A 27,530-nucleotide genomic window follows, 5' to 3' on the forward strand; every position below is an offset into this window, starting at 1 on the left:
GGCAAATAATCTTGAAACGGTGGAAGTCTAAGAGTCTTTTTAAGACCCTTTTATATCTTGAGTCAAGGGGTTTAAGACGCAAGAGAGAACTCTCATATCCAACCTTTCATTATTCATGGCACTCAATTTATAAGTTTCAAGCATTCAAGTTTATATCTTTACAATTCGTCTGACATTTAGTATTCCTTGCTGGACGGTTCTTCCATTTTGAATCACCAACTCTTGGTTCTATTGGTGTTATTCTGATTTGAGAGAGGGAGCCATCATTTAAGTCTTTCCATACACTCAACTTCCTGTCTGCAGCATTTTATATCCTTGGAAATTGATACTTCCGCCTTTAGCACAACGAATTCCTAATTTTTATTTGTGGCAATTTCATGCAATATTGTTTGTAAAGCTTTGTTTCAGCAATCTGCCATACAGGTATACCTACTGAGGATAAGTGTTGAAGAAAGTTGAGAGAGAGAGAGCCGATCAGATTCAAGTTTCCAAGATTACAGTTCAGGTCATGATTAAATGCAATCGTATTTCATAAGATTCCTTCTTTTGCTGAGCATAAACCCGACTGTAGTCGGCTACAAAAAATATAATATTTGCATTTGTGTTTCACAGTTTCTTCTTTCTTTCTTTGCTGTTGGCTACATATTGATAGAGCTGAGAATGAAATAATTATGTTTTTCAAATCCTTTTCTCTGGTTTGAGTATCCATCCGTAGCCGGCTAGGCATGTTAAATAGAGATCAATTTATAATACAAGTTGTTTGTATTCTGAAGTGTATATGAGATCATTTACCAAGTATTCCTGAGTATATATCATTTATGAATTCATTTGGTAGTTGTATCAAACTTGATTGATTACATAAATCCAAATCAATGAACATGATTTTATAAATTTTCCAAACATATTTAGAATACTTTTAACACCGAGGAATTCACCGGCAAGATGCCAATGAATTGGTGAAGAGGTGTAGATAATATCAGTATGCTCATAATCTTACGAACACCGAGGAGTTCACCTGGGCAAAGAAGCCATGAAATGGTGAAGAGGTGTATATAATAACAAGGTGATCATAATCTTTTAAACACCTAGGATTCACTTGGGCAAAAAAATCATATAATGGTGAAGAGGTGGAATTAACTTGCAAGAATCAATAATGAAATCATATTTGAATAATGAATAATTAATAGCTCATGCATAATCCTGTTATTGTAATCTCCTGCTGCCAAGTCGAATGGTGTGTTAAATACCAGGATGCCCAGTGGATGGCAAGATGACTCATGTCTATTCTGGGTAGGGAGGGCCTTTCTCATTAGAGATTGTGGGGATAAAGTTGTGGTTCGAGGATGGGTGGTTAAGCCCCTGACAATGTTCACCTCTCCATAAGTTGTCGGACGTGCATCGGACAAAGTTAAGCTATGCATTCAATTGTTTTATCGGATAAGGTATTTTTACTTTTATGATGTACATGCAAGATGAAGGTAAGAATAATTGAGTTATATCATCGTTATAGTTATTTCACAATTAGTTGCGAAGGATAGATTTATCTGATAAATTGATTTATCAAACTTCCATTTATATGAGCATATCTCCTAATCTTGAGTTATTGCTACAGTTAAGCAATCAGAAGGAAAGAAATGATACAGTGGTCTCTGGAGCCATAATTAATTCATTGGTATCTGGTGCCCTAAATGATCCAATGGTAATTGAAAGCCCTAAGTGATACCGTGGTATCTATGCCCTAGACGATCCAGTGATAATTGAAAGCCCTAAGTTATACAGTGGTATCTGAAGTCCTAACTGATTCAGTGGTATTGGAAGCCCTAATTAATGCAATGGTATCTGAAGCCTTAAATGATCCAATGGTAATCGATGCCCGAATTAATACCTGATGCAGGAGCATTTTGCATGGAAAAATTATTGGGAAAAAAAAAAATTGAAAAAAAAAAATTGTGGAGGAGAGAGAAAGTGACGAAAATTAGAGTAGAAATAATAAAAAAATAAAAAGGGAAAAAGGAGAAAAAGAAAAAAGGAGGAATTTCTATTTTCGAGGTGCATAGGTGGCATAAAATAAAAAAATGAGAAATTAGTTGTCATTCCATTAATCAAGGTGTGTAGGTGGCATCTTAGAAGCTTGTGGAAAGTTTCTTAAATCTAATATTTGTTGTGATCCATAAAGGAAATGTAATTTTCTAATTGGGCCACATGGTGGTGCTTAGTTGTAATTTTAGAAGGTTATGGAAGTTGTAGAAGGTTGTGGAGGAATTCTAGAAGGTTGTGGATAAGTCATGCATGGGATGGTAAGTGCCTATTTAAGCAAGGCATATGAGCATTTCTAATCAAGCTCAAGGAGAAGCTTGAGAAGTGGAAGCTAGAGAAGAAGGTGAAAGCTTGAGAAGTGGAAGCTTGAGAAGGAGAAGCTTGGGAAGTAGAAGCTTTGGAATGAAAGTTTGGAAAGGTGAAAGTTGTGGAAGGTGAAGCTTGGAAAGCTTGGAAAGTTTCAAGGTGTGAAAGAGAAGGAGGAAGTGAAGAGTGAGTTTTCCTGAGTCTGTAGACAGAGCGCCGAATGTGAGGCAGTTTACAGTAGGATTATGATGGAGTTGTGAGTGTAGACAGAGCGCCAAATGTGAGGCAGTTTACATTTGGATCTTGGATTAAGTTTGTGAGAAGAGCTAGTGACTGCGGTTTAGAAACAAGGAGGTTGCTTGGTGGCTTGCAAGCACAAGTTGAGATCTCAGAGGTTTCTACCAGAGTGTGGATCTGGGCTAGCTTGGGTTTGGATTGGATCTTGAGAGATCTTGTTGCATTCTTTGTCATGAGTTGGTAAGGGTGGTATACCTTCTTCGTCAGTGTATTGCAGAGCAGTACTTCATCAAGTGGTATCAAAGCATACCTACATCAAGTGGTATCAGAGCCATACCTCTATCAATACCATGGTATGTGACACCCTAATTTTTTATATAGTGGTGTTTATTGATAATCATCATTTGATTTTGATTTAGTAGTATTGGATGGAAGTCGTTATATGATATTGTTATAGTGGTATTTGTGGGATAATCTGAGTGATTGCAGAAGCAACCCTACAATGTTTTTGGGTTCAACTTCCGAGGTATGTGGTTTTTAATTTCTATAGTAAATTCATTGATGGGATTTTAAGTTCTTAGTTTAGAAATTTTGTTTAATTGATTTTTAACCGTCAATCCCTTTCATGTGAATGAAACTGAATTAACTATCTTCTTATGAAAATGAAGTATTAACTATATTTCTTTGGAGATGTTAGTTATTAATTAAGTCCTGGGAAAACGGGATGTTACACAAGCTTTTGCGTGCATGCTCTTTGGGGAAGTGCTTGATTGCTTCTTGTTTTGAAGCAACTTGATTATTTTTAGTGATTTTATTATGTTAATTTTTTCTAGTATTTTAACTTTGGCAGTGTTGGGTATTGCTCGTTCCTCTTCTTTTTCCTTCTATTGTTTTCGTGCACGTCTTTCATTTTCTTGATAGTGGCCCTTGTTGATCTTGGCATGATTGAGGACTACTTTGTCATCAAAGTCAAACAACCTATTCCAATTATAATCTACCAAGATGGCTAATGGTGGTCGTTTTATTTTTGATATGTCTAAATGTTTGATTCATGCTTATTTGAAATCGTTTTCTATAGCATCAGTTTCCTTTGTGAATTCGTAACATTACCTATTCATGAATGATTCTCTACAGAATTGTTTTCTTGCTCACCATATTGAGATTAGATTTTTTTCGAAAAATTTTTGAGACAGGAATTGACATAAGTTTGGGAAATTCTATTTTGGTTCAGCAATTTTCCAATATTCATTCTTTGTGATTGGGTGATTGATTTTTCAAGACATTACTTTCAGCGGCAAATTCAGTGCCAATGCATATTTACGGGAGATCTTGCTATTATTATTATTCATTGATTCTAATGCTTGTTTCTATGTTCTTAGAATTGAAATTTTTATTAGGAGAGAAATTGAGAACATTGAAGGATAGTTGAAGTCTATGGGGCCTGATGATGACACATTCTAAAGCCAATACTTCTGCTAATGATAATAATGCTTGTTTATAGTCTGGCAAGGATCTGCTACATCCTAAATATAGGGAGATTGGCATTTTTTGTCGAACAAGAAATTTGATGAGTCATGAAGAAATTTCTTTCAAGAAGACATATATCTCTTGATGACATGCATGGTGTCTTCTTGCAATTTATTTTTTCCGAGTAAGCCTTGACAATGCATTGATGTCTTTTAGCATCATAGAGAGCCTAGTTTTGTTGTGTTATCTTCGTGTCTTTATCCTTTTCCCAGTAGCAATGTAATCTTCATGTTGTTATCTAACATGTTCATCGATTTTATGTGTCTCCTTGAATTCATTTTTCCGCATTCTTGCATGTGGCTATCCATTATCTCAGTAACATGAATTTTCAGCCTTTTGGTCATATGTAGAGTAAACTTGCTTGCTGCTTGGTAATCGAGAGCCAAGCTTTCGTGTGCATGCTCTTTGGGGAGGTCCTTGATTGCTTCTTGTTTTGAAGCAACTTGAGTATTTTTAGTGATTTTATTATGTATAATTTTTATCGTATTTTAACTTTGGTAGTATCTGGTGTTGCTTGTTCCTCTTCTTTCTCCTTTTATTGCCTTCGTGCATGTGTATTTCATTTTCTTGATAGCGACCCTTGTTGATCTTGGCATGATTGAGGACTGCTTTGTCATCAACATTGAACAACCTATTCCAATTATAACCTACCAAGATGGCTCGGTAATGGTTGTCGTTTTATTTTTTATATGTGTAAATGTTTGATTCATGCTCATTTGAAAGCGTTTTCTTCACGATCTTGTATATTTGATACCTTGTTGTAATAAAGGTTTATGCCAACTAGCAAAATATAGAGTAAATCAGATTTTTGTGATGCATTATAAGTTGTGTTTACTAACTTTTCAATTATCTGTAGCATCTTTACTGTTATTTTAAGCCTGCCTATGACAGGTTTGCTCCTCTAAACATGCTTCATCCCTGAAGTTTGGCTGGAATAGTTGAGACTTTGAGCAAGTAAATTAGTATGTTATCACATGCATATGGTACACTAATATTTCTCGAGATAATCTACTTCTTAAGTCCATTTTTATTTTCCATATGAATTATAGGATCTCCTTGGCATGTGTAGGCAACAAATGTTTTGAGGAGCTAGCAAGATCACATGTCGGGAGAACTAGGATTATTTATGATACAGCAATGATTAGCCATAATCTTCATATGGTTAAGTTGTGATGGCAACAATGAGGGTGGCATTATTAGTTATATGAATCTATGCTTCCATTGTCTTACAAAATGACTCATGGTTATTAATTTCATCTTAATCAAGCAAAAGATATCCCATTCATTGTATCTGTTTTCTCTCTTTTGGTTAATGCGTGAGAATTGATTCATCAATTTTTGAGATCTATTTTTTTTTGTATTAAGCTTAACACCCTAGCAAGGGAGCTGACCCTTACACAACCACAACCAAAAGGTTGTCAAGAGATCTACAACACGTAAATAAAGCAGCTGGCTTTAACAAGTCAAGGTCCCCTTTAGTTCACTCCATAGAAAACCATCAAAACACAACAATTCCATAACAAATACCTAAAATACATCATAATGAAAATGTTCCTACATGACTATCCCTTCTATTATTCCACCCAAAAGAACCAAACAATATATTAACTACTCATGAATACTCAATGGTTTAAAATTTATTATACAAATTCACGAGTTGAAAAAGATTAACTTTCTACCATCACTATGAAGTTTTATTGTACAACATTGTGGGGTTATCTTTTAGAATTTATGTAGCTGATTTTTCTTCTTATTTATGGGTCTATGATTTTCTTAGTGATCACAAAGGAGGGTTTAAACTATATTTATTACTTATGTACAATAATACTTCCTTCTTGTATACAAAATATCTTGGGTGTGAATGTATCAATTAGTTGGCAAATTTGTCAAGTACTTGCCACTTTCTTACTCTGTCACGTAACTCGCAAGTTAACTCACTAGTCAAAATTGACAAATGCATAAAAAATGTTAAAACACAAAATAACAAAGCAAAGGGAAAAAGTTGAAAATAGTTAGAAAAGTCAAATTTCACCTATAAATATATGAATGCACCTCACATTTCCTGCCCCAAAAATTGAAGAGAAAATATTTTCACAAAATAATCCTAAATACCTAATTTCTCCCTTAAGTAATAAAATTGCAAAAACAGTCTGCACAATAAGTTTTGCGTGATTTCAAAGGCCTTAAATTAGGCTTAGTATCTAGGGTGATATCCCTAGAACCAGTCTTGTATTAGAAAAAGGAATGTGTTGAGGATTCTACCTCTAGACCCTACAAACCTCATACAGAAAAAAGGAATGTGCCAAGGGTGCACCTCAATCTCACTCCCAAAGCCCAGAAAGGGCAATGCTCATCAACCCTGATGATAATGCTATCCCCAAATCAATTGGCTGGTCATTGGCCGTCAACCTTGTTAGAGGCATTGCCCCCGAAACTCCATGAGTGATGTTGCCCATCAACCTTATTGGGTCTCCACTCCTAGACCCCCACTAGTTAATGGAATCTATTCTCGTATAAGGAAATTGATTAAAAGGATGACATTTGGCAGTGGAGAATTTACAACTTAAACATTTATCATTAGTTCTATCACAATATCATTGATCAATGAAGCATCGTTATATGAATATCAAAGATTAAAATGTCATTATTATTGTAAAATACAACACAATCTTGACCTTTGTGCAAGAAAGGTAGACAATATATCATTTGAGGTCGTCAATTTGGTTGAGTTAGAGCCATAAACACAACTGTGAATGTTGAGTCAGGAGTTGAAACATAGTGCACAGATTAGAACCTCTCCCAAGTTTTTACTACACTAGGGAACAACCAGATATAAAATTTGAAATATACAATTTAAAAGTTATGATGATGAATCCAAAGGTTATTATCATAGAATTTTGCATCATGATGTGATTTTGAACTCTAAAATAAACAAAATTTAATAGAAAACACTTTGGTACCTGTTTATGGAATCATCGGATGTATAACTATTTAGTATTTTCTCATTAAATTTGTTACAGAAAAAATGTACTTTAAGAAATTTAAGCTATAAAGAGGAAGCCCTATACATTGCAAGGGGCTCCCTTGGGTTGGAGGGAGATTAAGCGGGGTATTTTTTTTATCACTGCTCCAGGTTAGCCATCAACAGCTAATCTACCTCCCAAAATATAATAAACCTCCTGGTCCATCGATTGAACTCTTACATAATTTTAAACAATGCAATGTACAATCATATGGACAATAATAGGCATCTGTGGGCAGGTCACTATTAAATTGTGACTGGAAGTCCTTAATACTTAGATTGTTTTCCACACCTTACTTCATTATTATTAAACTAGTGTTGTTTATATGATGCCTCTCTTAAAAAGAACTGACCTTATTGAAACCAACATTTTCCTTTCACAACTCACATGAAATAGGAATTATGAATATAACTCTTTTATGGTAGTCTCTCAACATTCCACATGATATCGAGCATGTTCATCCAAGCTAACTCTAAGTTCGGAATACCATACATGCATGCCTCGGTAAAAAAAAGTAATAGAATGATATCTTTTGCTTCAAGAAACATTGGAAAAGTAATATAGAAGAACATACCCAAGGATAATGCAGCTATCAGTGACAAAAAATAGAGGTGCATCATTTGTCAAAATAAAGCTCTTTAAAAAGGGTATTCCACCAATCACCATTGCAAGAATCTGCAATATTTAAAACAAGAAAGTATTTAAACCAATTTTTGGTACTTGCAATATGAAAATGCCAATTATTTTCCTGAGTAAAATGTAAACATACATAATCATTTTCTAACATTAGTTCCACTCAAACTTCATTAACTTATCTTTACTACAAAATAAAACATATTTTGTCTTTCTTACCAGTTACAGGCTAATTTTATTCTGAATTTTACTTTATTAATGTAATCTGCTGAACTCCTAAATTAAAATTATGCAGATTTTGTCTATGAAAGGTGTGCCTGCAATGCGTTAAGTCTATACAGCCTAGAGCCTTGAGAGAGGAATAAAAATGCAATGGATGCAGTTCAGTCTTTTTGAAGCAGTATTAATAGTAAGAATATAAGAGAGCAAATTTCAAAATCACATTTCTTGTTGCAAATATTCAGGTGAGAAAATACTGTTCATAATTTTCAATAGAGAACACACTGAAGAGAATATACTTACAGAAGCTACAATAGGTGGTTGCATTATTTGCTTTAATCTCAAGCGTTCAACAAGGTAAGATACACCAGAACCTAGCTGTGTGATAGCATTCAAATTTATTCCATTAGATTCATAAAAAGATTAGAAGGAAAAATGAAGATATATAACAGAGAATCCCATAAAAAAATCTATTTGAAACAATTGCTATTAATTTAAAAAGAAATAACAATTACACAAAAATTTGAAAAAGCATTTTTTTCACAAAAAACAGCATTACTATCATAAGAGAATGATTCATATAACAATAGCCAGACATGCTATATGGGTCAAATGGGATAAACTTAAGTGGTAAATCATCAGATCTTTCATAGTGGAGGCTGATGGACAAAACCTCAAGAGCCATGCTACAAGTCATCTACGAATATTGAGAGTTTAAATTAGATTATTGCATCCAATTCTTGGTGTGCAAATGCGAGTCCTGGGTGAATTCGACAAAGATAACCCATTATGGCATGTCAACTGAAGATATCCCACAACAGGCGTTTACCAATAAGAAATGTTGATGTTTGATATCTTCAGTTGGATAAACTATTATATAGTTAAATAATCATTTATTATTATATTAATTAGATAATAATGGATAGACATGTCTCATGAGGAGACATGTCTCTCCATGTCTCTTCCTTAAATATAAATAAGAGTAATATTGCTGCCACTGGAAAACATATACCGAAGAGGCAATGCAATTACATTTGCAGCAATCCGAGAAAACCAACAAAAAAAACATGGTATATGAAGCTTACAATCTTGGAAATGCACATGCAATGAAACAAACTGCATCGCTATTTCACAATTGTTTATTAAATCTTCAAAATAAAGGAAACTTCATACTTTGGAGATTGTGATGTAGAATTCAAGGTTTGTGAGTTCTATTTTATTGAAACAAAAAACTAGATTTCATTGGATATTCAAATGTCAATAATTTACCTCATGGAACATAAAGGCTACAGTCATTTCCAACAATTCTCTTCACATAATCAAACCCTAACCTAACTTTTTCACGAATTCCTTTCCCATATAACAAAGTCCTCTTGACAGAAGTATGGGATGAGGAGTTAAGATCCTGACCAACTTACCAATGCAAAGAATGGCTCATATATGCTTCATGAAGAGCATCCTTCTCAACCACCAAAAACATCTACCTTAATTCCTACCCAACATCTGACATTATCAATTTTTAATGTAATTACTGGAAGTATTTCGAAGCGATGAATACCAAGCCTATAAATTTAAATCTCTGCTGAGAGGCAGTCTACAATAAGAGCCAAGTGATTTGTTCCATAAGATGAATAGACATTTATTGGACACAAGGGAGCCAACACTTCTGAAACCTAAAGTTTCAATTTTACCCTTTTGAACATTCAGGAAGAAAAAATCAGAAATAAATTAATAAGGCATAAATTATTACCATAATCAAAACAAGAAACTAGTTTCAAACAGCCTTTGCTCGTAAAGGTAAACATAGTAAATAATCTGATAAATATATGATTGCTCTCTTGCATACCATTAAAAGATTAGGAGATCAAATATAAACTAAAATAAGAAAAAAAAAATGGCAAAGGTTGATATCTCTTAACATTCTATACAAAAATATATTTGAGCTATTTATTACAACTTTTAATTTAGTTAACAGTTCCACTTTGGGTTTATGTATGGGGGGTTTGTGTACACCAATATTGTGAAACAATAGGGTTGGGCACATTTTCAATATGTGCTTCCAAAAATATCACAATTATATAAATCTGTTAGCTGTCAGCCTAAAATTGTAATAACACAAATTAAGTTCATAGAATCACATATTGCCACATGAAAGGGTTGAAATGGACTTCTGGGAAAGATTTTATCCAGACAAGCGCAGCTTTAGCAACAAAGCCACCAGACAGTACCTTAACACCAGTAGGCATTAAACTAAACTAGTTTTTCTTTAAGTTTGAGTAATCAGATTTTAAATTGATAAGTGCAATGATACAATGTTGAATGGTAATCCTCTTCCAGCATGTTTCAGAAGTTGGAAATAGCAAAATGTGAGAGAAATATATTGAAAACTGTGACTGTTATAGCTCAATGGGCCCCTTTTAGAAACACTTGTTAGCTGTAGTTGAGTGGAACTAATACTTTTGGTTTATGTTTTCATTTAGAATGGCACTGTAATGTTAAATAGTTCTCGGGGGTAGTTTCAGGAGGTTGGAAATGGTAGATATACTCAACCAACATCAGGACACTTTAGTACAGCCGGATGGCACTGTGATTGAGGTACAGTTGTTACAACATTATTTCGAAATAAAATTTATCGTTCTGTGTTGATGTTATGTGTATGAATTCCATTTTGCTTATTATGTCTTTTATGCTAGTCTGCAAATAGTTTTGTTTATTCTATGCACATAGATAACTTATCCCATAGAGAGCAAACAATAATATTATGAATTAAAACTCACACTCCTCATATTCTCAGGCACAGTCTCAAGGATTAGATATACTATAGATATATATTGAAATCCAATCACAGATTTGGCAGCTAAACATCAAATTCTTCCTACACCTGGACGTCACACATACTAGACCTTTTAAATAAGATATTTTTTTCAGAACAATTACCCTTTATAATACACTCAACCAGTGAGAATAATTTGTCTATGCATTGGGATATTCGGCCTCAGTTCACTTGGGAAAAAAAATTACGATAGGAACATAGAGAGGAGGAAAAGAGGGCTCTGCAACTTGGAGGCTGTAGAGCACTCTTCATTAGACTGTACAACCATCAATGGCTTCTGCATCTCCCGGGGGTGGCATTAATCACACCCACTCCCATTCTAATAAGGCATCCATCCCAAAAAAATGTCAATGTTTCTGCTGCTGCTCCCTTGTCGAACCCGTTTGACAAACCTTCAGCCCCTGCAAGCAGCGTTCGAGCATTGGAAGTTGCAGCATTGAAGAGCTCCAACCATGGACAAAAGAACGTCATGCAAGAACAAGATGCCAATCAATGGTCTTTCAAACAAGCACTCCAAGGATCCTGAGACATCCCTGCAAGAGCGAAGTTCATCAGATCGCAGCCAATCACCGCTGTTGCCACCACTACCCAAAACGACTGAAATGTAGGTAAGACCCTAGCTTGCTCTAATTTCATCATTAGGCCTAATGATCAAATGTAGTTAGATTTAGTTAAGGAGAAAGATAGACTTAGGAATTGTGCAAATTTTTTTGCTGCAATGGATCCATCTAACTTGCAATCAAGGAACTTCTTGAATGATTGACTTCTCAAGGTCTGGAGTCAGAAAATAGGGTTCCATTATTCTTTCTGCCACATCATACAGAAAGGTCTATTCATTCTGATTTTCGCTAACCTTGAATCCCAAAAAGCAGTTGTGGAATGTCAATTCTGGAAAATTGGTAGGTGTGAATTTAGAGCCCTACCATGGTCGATGGATGTTGTTAATGAAGAAATTCTTGCCCTTTCAAGGCTTAGATGGGTTACGGTCAGTAACCTCCCACCCTATATCTAGAGTTTTATTCCTCAGTTTCTAGAGCCAATTGTTTGGGTCTTGAGAATTGACCATTCTAACACCTTAATACCTAATCCTAATGTGAGGGTTTTGTTGTCTATCTACCCTGGTATATCTACCCTGGTATAGACACACTTGATTGTATTTGCCTGGACCTGGATAATTCACCAGTTTTTTGCCAAATCTCATACATGGGAGGGCTTAATGCACACTACCTATGTAGAAATGAGGGTCATCAGAAGAAAGACTGCCCTATTTTGAAAAAGAAAACCTTGTCACATGCTCTCCCTCCTTCCATCCAAGCCCCCTCTGTTCTGAAGGATCCCCCGAAGCTTAAATTTGTTATTTGCCCTGTTGATTTACGTTCTGACTCAAAGCTCCCTCGGCATGTCCTAGCTAACAAAGACCGGATTGAAGATGTTGAAGGAATCTATGCCTCCCTGGAAAATCTCAAATCTCAATTTGATAAAAACCCCAGCGACCAAACTCTGAGAAATGAACAGAACTCAATGGATGAGCATGAAATTTTGCCTAAGATCTCAAATTTGGATTTTGGTCTTGGCTGTAAGCCCCCTTGCCATCCTAATACTCATCTTAATGCTCAACAATTAGCGATCAAAAGTATCAATGAAAGAGCCCTGCTTTATAAGTCTTCGAAAGCTTTACAGTCTTCCCATACTCCCTTGTGGGGGAGCTCTTTGCTTGCTCCTATTTTTACTGACACCCCTATGAAGGTTTATAGTGATTGCCAGGGGGAGGAGGTTAACATTGAAGTAGGAGAACCTCAAATCCCTGACATTGCAGATTGTATGCTTCCTAATGAGAGCTTAAATGACTTTGATCTGATAGTTACTCCAGCTGCTCCTCCAGTACCTCCCCCTTAAACATAGGGCAAATCCACCCTAATTGTGATAGTGTGAAGTTTAATGCTTATACCAATATCCATAGTGGTGCCAGTCATATTTGTTAAGAATCTAACCTAGATAACCTACAGGTTTGATGGTGCAGACCTTACCTGCTCTTCTACTATTATATTCCTAATAAATGGCATTCAACATAATTTATATTTTCTCTAAAGGTGCCGGCAATTTATAGGCAAATACCTTAGTTTGTTCTTGGCTAAACTTAGTTAGTAATAACTAATTTCTCTACTAAGATCACTGGCTTAGGGATGACAAATTTGTTAGTTAGATGCCAAGGGTTATGTCCCTTGAGGGACATACCCTCTAGAAGGATATATATACGGGTTGAGAATGTAGTTTGGACGACACACAACACACAGTAGTCCGATCTTCCAAGCATTCTCCTTCCCACGAATACATAGCAAAAATTTTACAATCACACAAGTTCGAGCATAGAGGATTGGACCTGTAGAAAACATAAAAGATATCTGCCTCAAGAAATCTGAATATACATATTGTTGAAAAGATCATTCTCAACAACTCTAAGTCTTATTCAAGGCTCACGATTTGCAAAACTTTACATGGTATCAGAGCTAAGTTATCAGATCTAGGGCTCTGCAAATTTCAATAATCAAACCTCATATATATTCAAGTAGTTTTTTCTCCCATTTTCAATGGCATATACAATCAGACCTGAGGACAGATTCGATGGGAAGGAACACTTTGAAGCCTGGAAATTCAGAATCTTGATGATTCTTGAAGAGAACAATGTTAAACAATTTGTTGATGGAGCATCCAAACAGCCACCAGTTGAACCTCACAAATCCATATGGACCAATGGAAATAGAAAAGCCATTCAAATCATCTTGCATGGAGTTAAAAATGATATCGTACCTATGCTTACGAAACACCGAATTGCCTATGATATGATGAATGCATTACGAAATGCATATGAAATAAACAATGCAACTAGGCTTCTATTGTGAGGTTTTCACACCATCAACCCAAAAATTTTGGGGACCCCCTTTTTTTTTTTAATCACCTCGGCAAATTTTTGGATTGCCCAAAATTTTTTGAGTTTTGAAAATGTCACGCCTTGGCACTTTCAGGCTAGTGGGAGAAAGGTTAGATTTATTTTCACCCGGTTTCAACTTGATTTTCCAGAGCTATCAATTTTGTCCTTAGGCCGAATAATTTTCTAATTTAATTTCAACTTGGCAGGATAAAGTTGTGAATTTTGTACTTAGGCGTTTTCTTTTGAAAATTTGGTTTTAACTCTGTAAATTTGGATAATTCTCAAAAGAGAAATTTTAACTAGACTTAAGTTTTTGGAAAATCTCAAATTTTTCTTTGGTGAAAATTTTTTAATTTTGTTGAGGAAAATTGCAAAAAATCGATTTTTGGTTCTAGATGCAATTTTATTTTATTTTTATTTTAGCTTGGCAAAATCGATTTGGTAGAAAATTGCAAAAAATTGGCTTTAATTGGATTAATTGTTTTGAAAACTTTTAAGTTTTTAATGAATTTAGTAATTTAATATTGAAAAAAATGGCTTTTGGTTAGCCAAAATCCAAATTTAATGACGTATTAATTATTAAACTCTCATTAAACGGAAATATTTAACACCCTCAAGGCCATTTAATTTCGTTTTGCAATTGGAGCTAATTGGTAAATTTAAAAGTGCAATTTTCTTTTGGCAAAATTAATTTTTTTGAGCTAAGTATTTAATTGTGGGCCTTAACTTGAATTTAATTTTTGTTTTTTGTTTTCTCCTAGCCCATGTAGGCCAGCTTTATGGAGAAAGAAAATTGGCTATAAAAGGAGTCTCCTCCCCATCTCATTTTCACAAACCATTTCTTCCTCTCCATGTGGGCGAATTTGTGGAAGAGCAGATTTTTTTCAGACTTGGGCGAATTTAGTGGAAGGCAGTTTTTTGCATGCTTGGGCAATTTTTTGCTTGCATTTCTCCAGACCTTGGCGATTTTTCTTCTGGGCAGATTTTTGCAGATTTTGGTGGTTTTCTCCTCCATTTGTGGGCTGCGATTTGTGCCCTAGGTAGCATTTTGGGCAGATTTCAGACTTCATGCTTGGGTGGATTTGAGACAAAGGCAAAATCTTCCATTCTTGGCATTTTATTGAGGCAGATCTGATTCTGATTTTTGAGCAATTCATGGTGAAGGTCTGATTTTTTCCTACTTAGGACTGCATTCTTATACCAGATTTTGGCAATTTTGTTGGGAGAAGAGATACATATGAAAGTTTGATTTTTGCATAGAAGGCAAGTGTTGGATAGTTTTAGGAGTGTAAATTTCTAATTTGCAAAGGGATTTGAACTACTTGAAAGTCATATCCTAGGTTCCGAACAATCGCTGTAAGTTTATCGGTTAAGGTGAATTTTCATCATCTAGAGTTGCAAGGAGTGCTTAAGCTAACATCCATCTTTCATTTTAGTCTAAGGATTGCTCCGCTTGGTTCTTCTTGCCTTTTGGTCCACCACTCTACCATCCCGTAATAGGGCGACGAGCATGGAGGATGATAGTGCAAGTAAGAATCCCAAGCGAGCGAACACTAAGAAAGACAAAGAGGATATGATGCCCAATACTTCCTTCTTCTCAAAAATGAAGAGAATAACTGACACCAATATTTGTACAGTGGACATGATACGAATGAGGGACAGACTGAAGGAAGGACAATCTCCCTTGGCAAAAAGGATTTACAAGAGTGGAATTGTACACGCAGCAGCTTTTCCTCCCACATTGCCTTGTCCAGAATTGATTATGGAATGTGCATCTAAATTTGATCTAAACCGTAATTCCATCATTTTTGATGAAGGGAAGAGAGTGTTGGCCAGCATTGGCGAACAAGCAATTGAAGAAACATTTAACATTCCCCAGTACAAGGGCATGACAATTGTAATGATGGACCAAGCAACTAAATCATTTCAAGATAACTAAGAGGCTTATTACACGCATCTAAAACAGAATTGGATAGGTGAGGGAAGGAAAGGAGTTAACAGATCATCGAGGCTTACAATGGCAGATTTCAAACCAGAATATGGTGATCTCGTTGTTCTGCTCAGTCAGATCATGGGCCTAGCTCAAGGGACAAGATTTGAAAACTAGATGTACTTCTTCATTAATGAGATTGAGAAAGGGAAAAGAAGGTTTGATTGGGCCAAGATCATAAGCGAGAACTTAGAATTACAACTCAGAACCGTGCAAAACCAAAGGCAATTCTACATGAGCTCCTATCTGTTCTACCTAATTGCTAGATTGTACAAAAGTCAGCGGAACTCAAGGCGAAGCACACACTTTGTCCTCCTATGGAAGAAGTTAATGAAAGGCTAGCTAAGTTCATTGCCTTAGCTAAGAAAATGAAAGAAAAGGGAAGATTTATATTAGAAGATCATTTGATGTAAGCCAAAGTGGCAATTTCCCTTTCTTCTAGAATAGGACAAGTGTCTATTTCTGATTGGCCACCATTTTGGTGCCTTCTCATTGGTTGCCACTTTTTGCAATTTTTTCATTGGTCCATTGATGAGGTGGTAGCTTCTCATTGGCCGATTGGGTGGCAACCCTAATTAGGGTTTTGAGGATCCAATCTGGATCGTTGATCATGTTTTGATCTCCACCGTCCGTTGTATTTTTGGCCCCTATAAAAGGCCATTTGCTCTCATTTGTAAAGGGTTGGAGAAATTGTTGCGAAGATAATACCAAAATGCTCTCTTTTTCATTCTTGCGATTGGCATGTTGATCAAGAACATTGGGTGTTATTGCATGTTTTCTACTTCCACTTAGATTTCATTTCAAGTTGTTTAAGTTGTTCAAGTGAAAGTAAAGTAGGTGGATAGTTGTGTGGTAGCATTGGTAAATGTTTGATAGGGATCAATAGTAGACCACTAGCATCCTAGCGGCTGGTTGGGAAGCCTGGTGTGGTAAACTAGTCTATTATTCTTTTGAATCATTGCACCTATGGAAGTGAGGCCACTGGTCAGCTCTCATTAGGTTCGATCCCAGTCCATTTGCTAACCTTCCATTCGTAGGAGTAGGAGTAGAATAGTAAGTAGCTGGGTAGTCGAAGCTTAGAGAAGCAAGTTAGAGTAGGTCGAGTATTAGAACACTTCCACTCACCTTCCACCACCATCACTTTACCATCAACATCACCATTGGCAGACACTTCCATCACCATCACTACCATCAACATTATCTGCCACTCGCATATTTCACAAACCCATCGTCATCTCCATCATTCCACCAAAGTCCAAGTCATCCTCGAATGAATAGCATAAGGCCGCCTACGTGATTAGCAGCAAATCACATCGATAAAACTGAGCGAGTATCCAACGGTGTAAGGAACATTGGACTTATACTCATGTCTCATGAGCATTAACTTTTCAAGAGAGGAATTGTATGTTTGATACTCTGTATCAAATGTTCAATTGCTAATATGTTATGTAAGTGATACAAAACTCGCATCAACAGGGTCTTGCACTGAAAAGACAACTGAATCATATCCAAATAAAGAAAGGAGAATTGATAAACTCTTATTTCCTAAGAGTTGTTGGCATTAGAGATGAATTATCAAGCATAGGAACCATCATTAATGACACCGAACTAACGCTCATGGCCATAGATGGATTGCCAGAATCATGGGAAACATTCACACAAGGAATAAGTGTTAGAGATTAGCTTCCGGACTTTAACAGACTCAAGGATGATTGTCTTTAGGAAGAGTCAAGAAAACTAAAGAAAGGAGGAAAACCAAAAGTAGAAGATGAAGAACTTCACGTTCTTAATGCCAACTCTTATAAAGGCAAAAAAAAGCACTTCAAGAAGAAAAGGGGAAATTAGAAGAATGGAAAGCCCAAGAAAGATCTATCTAAAATAAAGTGTTTCAAATGTGAAAAATTTGGATACTATAGATCTAATTGTCCGAAAAATTCCAAACAAGCAAATTGTACACATGTCAGTAGAGAAGAAGAGACTTATGATCCTAAGAACCGTGTTTTGTATTCCTCTCTATTGAATGAAATCTCAAATAAGGCATGGGTAATTGATAGTGGATCTTCCAGACATATAACAAGATACAAAAAAACTCTAGATTCCTTATCAGAGAAAGTTGACGGTGAAGTTACTATTGGTGATAACTCTGCACACTCAGTTGAAGGAATTGGTAGTTGCACTTTGAAACTAAAAACAAGAAATACTCTTCTTCTTAAAGATGTACTCTATGTATCGGGGATTAAAAGAAACCTAATCTCAATAACAGCATTAAAAGATGATGGACACAATGTTGCATTCGTGGATGACAAAGTATTAACTTGGTCTAAGAACTCTTCCATCAAGAAAGCTAAATTAATCGGTCAAAGAAAGGGATATTTGTATGAATTGAATCCCTGTCGATCCATTCAAGCCCTAGTTCATGAAGTTGAAGATTCAAATGAAATATAGCAAAGAAGATTAGGGCATCTAAACTTTAAAACCTTATCAACTATGGAAAAGATGGTTACCGGATTACCAAAATTAAATAAAGATCACCCTAGTATTTGCAAAGGGTGTGCTCTGGGTAAAAGTACTAGAAGTCCCTTTCATGATAGTACTAGGAAAACAAATAATGTACTAGAGTTAATTCATTCATATTTATGTGGACCTATGTCCGTTCTCTCTCTTGGAGGATTCAGGTATTGTATCTTGTTCATAGATGACTTCTCTAGGAAAACATGGATTTATTTTTTTAAATGCAAAAAATTAGAAGAAATCCTACAAAGATTTAAAGAATTCAAAGCATTAACTGAAAATTTTTCAGGACATAAAATTAAAACCCTTAGAATAGATAATGGAGGAGAATATACCTCAAACTTGTTTAAAAAATTTTGTAAAGAATCAGGGATCAAGAAGGAGTACACTATTCCTTATAAACCAGAACAAAACGGGGTAGCTGAAAGAAAGAACAGGACAATTATAGAAGCTGCTAGGGCTATGATTTTTGAACAAAATCTAGAATACTATCTTTGGGCAAAAGCCTCTTGTACAGCTGTATACATTCAAAACAAAAGCCCTCACTCCTATCTTAAAGATAAAACCCCTAAAAAAGTATTTACTAAAGTAAAATCAATATAAGTCATCTCAGAATTTTTGGATGTCTTGTATACATTCATGTTCCAAAAGAAAAGAGAACCAAATTAGAACCATCTAAGAGGAAAGGTATCTTTGTAGGGTATAGTGAAACTTCTAAAGCATATAGAATTTACATACCTGGATAGAAAACTATTGAACTTAGCAGAGATGTAATCTTTGAAGAAGATCTTGCATTCAAAAGAGCCATAAGTTCCAATGAACCTTCTCCTTTATCAAGTTTTGAAAGAGTTAGTGAATCTGAATCCCAGAGGAAGAACTTAGAAGAGGTTTGTTGTTAGGTTTTTACACCATCGCCCCAAAATTTTGGGGACCCCCTTTTTTCGATTGCCTTAGCAATTTTTCAATTTAGAAATTTCAAATTTGAAGATTTCACACCTTGAACACCTTCAGGGCTAATGGGGAGGCTTAGCTTATTTTCACCTGGCTTCAACTTGATTTTTCAGAGCCACCAATTTCATCCTTAGTCCGGACAAAATTTTAAAGAGCAATATTTGGCAGGATAAAATTGTGAATTTTGTACGTGGACATTTTCTTTTGAAAATTTGGACATAATTGTATAATTTTGGATAATTTTCAAAAAATAATTTTTTTGTTAAATTTGGCCTTTTGAAAAATCTTTTTTTTTTTTGGTGAAGAAAATTAATTTTTGTGATGGTGAAGTAAAATTGCAAAATCGATTTTTAGGCTCTAGAGAAATAATTTTGTGTTAAAATGCTAAAATTGCTTAGCTAAATTGATTTGAATTAAAATTGCAAAAAAAATGGCTTTAGTAGATTAAAATTATCTTGAAAACTTTTTGGCTCTAATGAAATTGGTAATTTAATATTGAAAAATAACTTTTAGTTAGCCAAAATACAATTTTAATGACGTATTAATTACTAAATCCTCATTAAATGGAAGCATTTAACATCTCCAAGGCATTATTTATTTTCTTTTTGCAATTTTGGTCCAATTGGCAATTTAAAAAGTTAATTTTCATCATGGCAAAATTAATTTTAGCTAAGTATATAATCGTGGTCCACAATTTTGCATTAATTATTTGTTTTTCTTTCTCCCAGGGTCCAAGAAGAAAGTTGGGTATAAGAGGAGGCCTCTCTCCCATTTCTTCCTCACTTCTCACTTCTCCTTCTCAAGGCGTTGGCAATTTTGCAAGAGCAGATCTCCACCCTTCTTGCTTGGTGAATTTTGTGGAGGCCGAAATTTGTGGGAGCCGAATTTTGTGGGGGCCGAAATTTGTGGAAGATAAAATTCTGATTTTTGCAAGAGGCTGCGATTTTGGCCCTAGGTTGGGTAATTTTATTTGGAGGTGAATTGCATGATAAATTTCTGATTTGCAAGTGGGTTCGAAGTTCTTGAGGTCTTGTCTTAGGTTCCGAAAAGTCGTCGTAAGATTATTGGTTAAGGTGAATTTTCATCGTCTAGAGTTGCAAGGGGTCCTTAAGCTAACATCCTTCTTTTGTTCTAGTCTAAGGATTGCTCCTCTTGGTTCTTCTTGCCTTCTAGTCCACCACTCTACCATCCCATAATAGGGCGACGAGCATGGAGGATGTTAGTGCAAGTAAGAACCCCAAGCGGGCAAACACTAAGAAAGACAAAGAGGATATGATGCCCAAAACTCCCTTCTTCTCGAAAATGAAGAGAATAACTGACACCAATATCGGTATAGTGGACATGATATAGATGAGGGACAGACTAAAGGAAGTTCAATCCCCCTTGGCAAAGAGGATGTCAATGAGACAAATTTCAGATCCAGGATGGATGAGTTAGGAAAGGTTGCTATTAAGAAAAAGCATTTGGGCACCCTTTCCTCTCTCAGTACTTTTATTAGATTTGCGAAGGAATATGAGAAGGATCACAAAAGGATACTACAAGCAGCAAGCAGTGTGGTGAAGTCAGTGGAACTCAGGGCAAAGCACACACCTTGTCCTCCTATGGAAGAAGTTAACGAAAGGCTAGCTAAGTTCATTGCCTTAGCTAAGAAGATGAAAGAAAAGGGAAGATTTATATTAGAAGATCATTTGATGTAAGCCCAAGTGGCAAATTTCCCCTTTCTTCTAGAATAGGACAAGTCTCTATTTCTGATTGGCCACCATTTTGGTGTCTTCTCATTGGTTGCCACTTTTTGCACTTTTTTCATTGGTCCATTGATGAGGTGGCATCTTCTCATTGGACGATGGGGTGGCAACCCTAATTAGGGTTTTGAGGATCCAATCTAGATCGTTGATCTTGTTTTGATCTCCACCGTCCATTGTATTTTTGGCCCCTATATAAGGCCATTTGCTCTCATTTGTAAGGTGGTTGGAGAAATTGTTGCGAAGATAATACCAAAATTGCTCTCTTATTCATTGTTGCGATTTGCATGTTGATTAAGAATATTGGGTATTATTGCATGTTTTCTACTTCCACATAGTTAGATTTCCTTTCAAGTTGTTAAAGTTGGTTTCATTTCAAGTTGCTAAGTAAGAGTAAAGTAGATGGATAATTGCATGGTAGCTTTGGTAAATGTTTGATAGGGGTCAATACTAGACCACTAGCATCCTAGCGGCTGGTTGGGAAGCTTTGTGTGGTGAACTAGTTTATTGTTCCTTTGAATCATTGCACCTGTGGAAGTGAGGCCGCTGGTCAGCTCTCATTAGGTTCGATCCCTGTCCATTTGCTAACCTTCCATTCATAGGAGTAGGAGTAGAATAGTGAGTAGCTGGGTAGTCGAAGCTTAGAGAAGGAAGTTAGGGAAGTTAGTCAAATATCAGAACACACCCATTCACCCTCCACCACCATCGCTTTCCCATCAACATCACCATTGGCAGACACATCCTACCTCATCATACCATCAACATTATCTGCCACCTGCACATTTCACAAATCGAGCCACCATCACCTTCATCCCACCAAAGTCCAAGTCATCCTCGAAAGAATAGCGTAAGGCCGCCTATGTGATTACCAATAAATCACATCAATAAAACTGAGCATCCAACGGTGTAAGGAACATTGGAGCTACTGCTTATGTCTTCATAGGTAATAACTTTTCAAGAGAGGAGTTGCATGTTTGATATCCCATGTTGAATATTCAAATCCTAATATGTTATGTAAGTGATACAAAACTCACATCAACAAGGTCGAAGATGAAAATATAAGCCTTGAGAAAAGTTCAAAGAAAAGACCACTTTGGGCCATAAAAACAGTTGAAGCAGCTCAAGACTTTGCTGCACCTTCAAGATCAATCAGAGAAAGTAAAAGACTTAAAAGATTCTCTAGTCATACAACAAATATGATTGATTTATCCAAAACAGAGCCAACCAATCCTTCTGATGCTATTAAACATCCAGCTTGGAAGTAAGCTATGATAGAAGAATACCAATCAATTATGAAAAATGATGTTTGGGAAATAGTTCCAAGACCAAAAGGAAAATCTGTTGTTTCTTCCAAATGGATATTCAAAATAAAGTATGCTGCTGATGGGAGTATTGAGAAATATAAAGCCAGATTTGTAGCCAGAGGTTTTTCTCACAAAGAAGGGATTGATTTTGAAGAAACCTTTGCTCCTATTGCCAGATATACTTCCGTACGAGCAGTCTTAGCAATTGCCACATCTAAGGGATGGAAGGTACATCAGATGGATGTAAAGACAGCATTTCTAAATGGAAAGATTTCACAAGAAGTCTATCTGGAGCAACTAGAAGGATTTAAAACCCATGATCCTAACACTTTTTTGCAGGCTCAAGAAAGCTCTCTATGGGCTTAAACAGGGTCCCAGGGCCTGGTATGAAAGGATTGATAAATATCTCACTGGCTTAGGATTCTCCAAGAATGAAGCCGATCCAAACTTATATTATAAATTAGATAAAGATGATATGGTAATACTGATATTGTATGTTGATGATTTATTAATCACAAGTGATGATCATCTTATAGATCAGTGCAAGAAAGATCTAACTAGAGAATTTGAGATGAAAAACTTGGGGCTTCTTCATTACTTCCTAGGATTCGAAGTCCGACAAAATTCTGATAGTATCATATTGAATCAAGGAAAGTACACTTCAAATATCTTGAAGAAATTTGGAATGTGGAATTACAAGTCTATGTCTTCTCCAATGGAAACCAATTTGCATAAACTAAAAGAAGCAGCTGCAGAGTCACCTCCAATAGATTCTACTCTCTACAGATAGATGATTGGGTCCCTTATGTACCTAGTAAATACAAAACCTGATATTTGCTATGTTGTTCATGCCTTAAGTCAGTTTATGTGTAAACCTAAGAAGATTCACCTAGTTGCTGTTAAACACATTATGAGATACTTACAAGGCACTCTTAGTTATGGACTCAAATATGAGAAAGTTGCTTTAGATTTGCATGGGTTCACCGATTCAGATTGGGGTGGAAGTGTTAAAGACAGGAAAAACACTTCATGATGTTGTTTTAGTTTAGGATCAGCTATGATTTCATGGATATGCAGAAAGCAGTCTTCAGTAGCTCAGAGCTCCACAGAAGTAGAATACATTGTAGCAATGATGGCCTCTTGAGAAGCAGTATGGCTGAGGAAGTTACTTGTGGGATTATTTGGGCAAGCCATGAATCCTACAATTATTCATTGTGATAATCAGAGTTCCATCAAGCTCTCGATGAATCCAGTTTTCTATGACAGATCCAAGCATATTGAAATTCCTTACCATTATGTGAGAGATATAGTAGATAGGAATTCTGTAAAATTGGAATACGTTTGTACTGCAGATCAGACAGCAAACATACTCACCAAATCTCTATCTAGAGTAAAGATAGAACATTTCAAGAGGAGACTTGGTATGGTTGAGCTATAATCCATTTGTACTCTTTTTTATTATTAATAAAATAATTTTATTTTTGTCAAGCTATTGATTGTTATGAGCTCCACCCTGTATAATCATTATTTAAAGAGGTGACGATCTCTGAAATAATGAATACTTGTGTAAAAGGCATTATGAGAGATGACAATCTCTTAGATAATGTACTAAACCGTAGGTTTTACTGTAAAATCTAGATGAGTTTTAGATCGTCTGTGACATTGACATTGCTATGTTCATGGGTCACAAATTGGATAAAGGAAGAATTGTAGAATTCTCCAAGTTTATCCTGTATTCTAGTAGATCTTAAACTCAGGATCTCATTGGGATATAGAAATACCAATTTTTATGAGTCACAATATGTGTCTTATCACTAGGAGCAGTGATTTGTCATATCACAGTTTTAGTAATATGACTTTGTATCATGTGTTCTATGATACTACATACTAAGAAGAGACAGATAGATATAGAGTATTAATTCTTGCTTAAACATCTGTATTGATGTTGCTAGATATGATATCTCTCTGTAGGATTATCAGGTTAAGAGGGAGTGTTAAGAATCTAACGTAGATAACCTATAGGTCTGATGGTGCAGATCGTACTTGCTCTTCTATTATTATATTCCTAATAAATGGCATTCAACATAATTTATATTTTCTCTAAAGGTGCCGGCGATTTATAGGCAAATACCTTAGTTTGTTCTTGGCTAAAATTAGTTAGTAATAACTAATTTATCTACTAAGATCGCCGGCTTCGGGATGACAAATTTGTTAGTTAGATGGGTGAAAGAGATAGATATCCTTTTGCTACAAGAAGTTAAAGCTATAGGCTTTACTTTGGATATTGCTTTGAAATGTATTTGGAAAGATGCTTCTGTCTTTTGTACCAAGCACCCAAGAGGAAAAGGTGGCACCTCTATCCTAGTTGGCCAGGTGGAGGAAGTGTATTAATCAGTGGGGATATTCTCCTTGCAACAAGGTCACTTGGGTTTCCTTCAAGGTGAATGATGTTGAATTTGGTATTTGCTCGGTCTATGCCCCCAATGATCCCTATGACAGAATTAAGCTTTGGCAGTGGCTCCCATCTCTACCTAACCTTCCATGTGTGGTGGTTGGGGATTTTAACATGGTAGAACAAGCCCAAGATAAGTGTGGAGAAATCAAGTTTGATTGGAAAACTAATGAAGAATACATATCGAACAGATTTATCAGTAATTCAATCTCATTGACCCTCTTGCTGTTATGAAGTCTCATTCAAAGGGTATATGGTATACATGGGTGAGTTTGCAGAAAGGAGATAGAAGAATTTACTGCAGGCTTGATAGGGTATAGTTTAATAAAGATTTTCTCAGCTGCTCCAAGCCCCAGGGAGACAATCCAGTATAAGTTATCCCATTATCTCTCTTTGATCATCATCCCATTACAACTGATTTTTTTCAAAATTGGCCATCCTATTTTTCACCAGAATAAATCAAACTCCTTTGCTATTAATAATTCCCTCCTTGAGGATGAAGATGTCCAGGCTGCAGTTAAAATCATTAATTGGTATAACTCTTCAATATGGCACCATGAGGACCCAGTCAGCAAATGGAGTCTTAACCTCCATTCTTGGCATAATTTGGGTAGGAAAAAAGCTAAAGATAGAAGGGCTCAGGAATATCATTTAATGTCCTTCCTACGTGAAGTTGAATCTTCTACTCAATCCCAACCCTTCAATAAGGAAATTGTGGAATTTGTGGCCAAAACTAGGCACAATCTCAGTAGAGTACAAACCAGCAAAGCATAGGGAGCTAGAGTTAGATTTAGGCTTAATTGGCTTAAGGTTGGAGATGGAGGCTCTAAGTTCTTCTTTCATATGCTAAAGTCCAAAGAAGCCAACGTTAAGATTGATTGTCTGTGTGAAGAAGGAAAGAAGATTACCGATCCTGAAGCTATCCTTGATTCCTTTGCGAGATATTGCAAAATTCTGTTTCAATCAGAAGATAATGACTATAGCATGAAAAAGGTTAGAGAAAACATTAGCTCCATTATTCCTAAAAGACTCTCAGAGGAAGACTCCTTGCCTCTTGAGCCCCTATCAGCCTGGGAGAGATTAAGAGGGTTATTCAGATCATGGCCAAAGACAAAGCCCCGAGCCCTGATGACCTTCCAGCATAATTCTTCAATACCAATATGGACTGGATTAGTCATGAGATCAAGCATTTATATGATTATGCCCTGGATAGGGGATCTCTAGGATCAGAGATCAATGCCAGCCTTATTAAGCTTATTCCAAAAACTGGAGACAGGACTAATAAAAAATTGGAGGCCAATCACGTTACTCAATGTAACCTACAAAATTTTGGCCGAAATTCTGTCAGCAAGAGTGGAAGATATTCTCCCGAAGGTTATTAACCCTACACAAACTAGTTTTGACAAAGGAAGATATATACTGAAAAGTTTAATTACATGTTGAGAAACACTGGATTGGGCCAAATTCTCCGAACAGAATTTTGGTGTGCTCCTTATTGATTATGAAAAAGCCTATGATAGAGGAGTCGAAGTTCATTCTAATGTTGCTGGAAGCCCTCGGATTCCCTCACACATTCTTCCGTATGATAGCGACATTGATGAAAGATGCCTCTGCTGCAGTTGAAGTTAATGGGGTGAGATCAAGCACTTTTGAATTAACTAGATCGATCAGGCAAAGGTGTCCATTGGTACCTTCTCTCTTTGTTATTGTTGTAGACTCGCTTCGCTATCTAATGAGAGACATCACTCTTTCCCCTAAGATCCATGGCCATGTGCTCCCTAACAAAGAGGAAATCTCCAATGTTCAATTTGCTGATGACACTGCAATTTTATGTGTTAAAAGAAGAGAACATGGAGCACCTTATGACGAAACTGAACATCTTCTATAATGCTTCAAGCAGTAAGATTTCCATAAACAAATCTATCCTACTAGGTTGGGAGGAACACCCCCCATCTTGGTGCAACAAGTTTAGCATAGGGTGAGGAGGCCCAAATCATATCATTAGGTACTTAGGTATTCCTTTTGCAGTCAATCCTAATATTAAGAATATGTGGAGTTGGAACAAGAAGAAAGTTAGTACAAAAATTAATAAATGGAATTCCTCGTATCTCTCACTAGCTGGAAGAATCCAAGTGTGTCAAAAGATCCTCTCATCATATACAGTGTATTTTTCATCAGCATGGCTGTTCAATGTTGGTCAAATTGGATTCCTGCAAAAACTCATCCGAAATTTCTTGTGGTCAGATGGGAGAGGGGGGGAAATTGGTCGTGCTGTTAGATGGGACTAGTACATCAAAAGCAAGGAGAGTAGGGGCTTGGGACTAAAAGACCTTAGAATTCATCGTGTAGCCTTAGGAGTAAAATGGATTGCTAAATCCATCGAAGGAAATGAACCATGGAAGGTCCTCATCAGGAGTAATATCAGCAGAGGGTGCCCTAGTCAAGCTTGGTTCTGGAATTGCTTGAATATGTTGGATGTACTATCCCTTAATATCAATTTTTTTGTTAAGGGATCTAATGTATTGAAGTCATTATGGAAGAGTTGGAGTAGTTTCAGACCACTACTGGGATCTATATAGAGGTCGGAATCAGGAAATGTGTGGTGTGGGAAGGGATCCATATAGCGGAGTTTGAAGAAAAAATGACAAACCTCTTGCTCTTGTTCAGGGCTGCTCAACCAAGAAATGGGCTCAAGTTGGAACCTGTGTTTTTAAAGACATATTTAGAGATGGTAATCTTATTCAGTGGGATAGGCTGCAAACCATGTTAGTTCTTACAATCCGACTTGAAGTCAGATCTATGAATTGCCTTGGGCCATCTTAAAAAGTTACTTCTT

General features: G+C 36.1%; 1 protein-coding gene across 4 annotated transcripts in view; it reads right to left on the bottom strand.

The window, feature by feature from the left end:
• The window catches only part of LOC149539336 (protein PIN-LIKES 6-like), a 120,802-nt gene that overhangs the window by 17,115 nt on the left and 76,157 nt on the right, over window positions 1-27,530 (bottom strand). For all 4 annotated transcript variants that reach the window (XM_089800640.1, XM_089800642.1, XM_089800643.1 and 1 more), the window contains 2 exons: window positions 8,286-8,360; window positions 7,705-7,805 (listed from right to left, as the gene is read on the bottom strand). In XM_089800640.1, coding sequence (XP_089656766.1) covers window positions 7,705-7,805; window positions 8,286-8,360 — 176 coding nt within the window. The remainder of the gene's footprint in view (window positions 1-7,704; window positions 7,806-8,285; window positions 8,361-27,530) is intronic.

Source organism: Cupressus sempervirens, chromosome 9, assembly GCF_028749045.1.
Source record: "Cupressus sempervirens isolate cs-2001-9-10 chromosome 9, ASM2874904v1, whole genome shotgun sequence".
Lineage (NCBI taxonomy): Eukaryota > Viridiplantae > Streptophyta > Pinopsida > Cupressales > Cupressaceae > Cupressus > Cupressus sempervirens.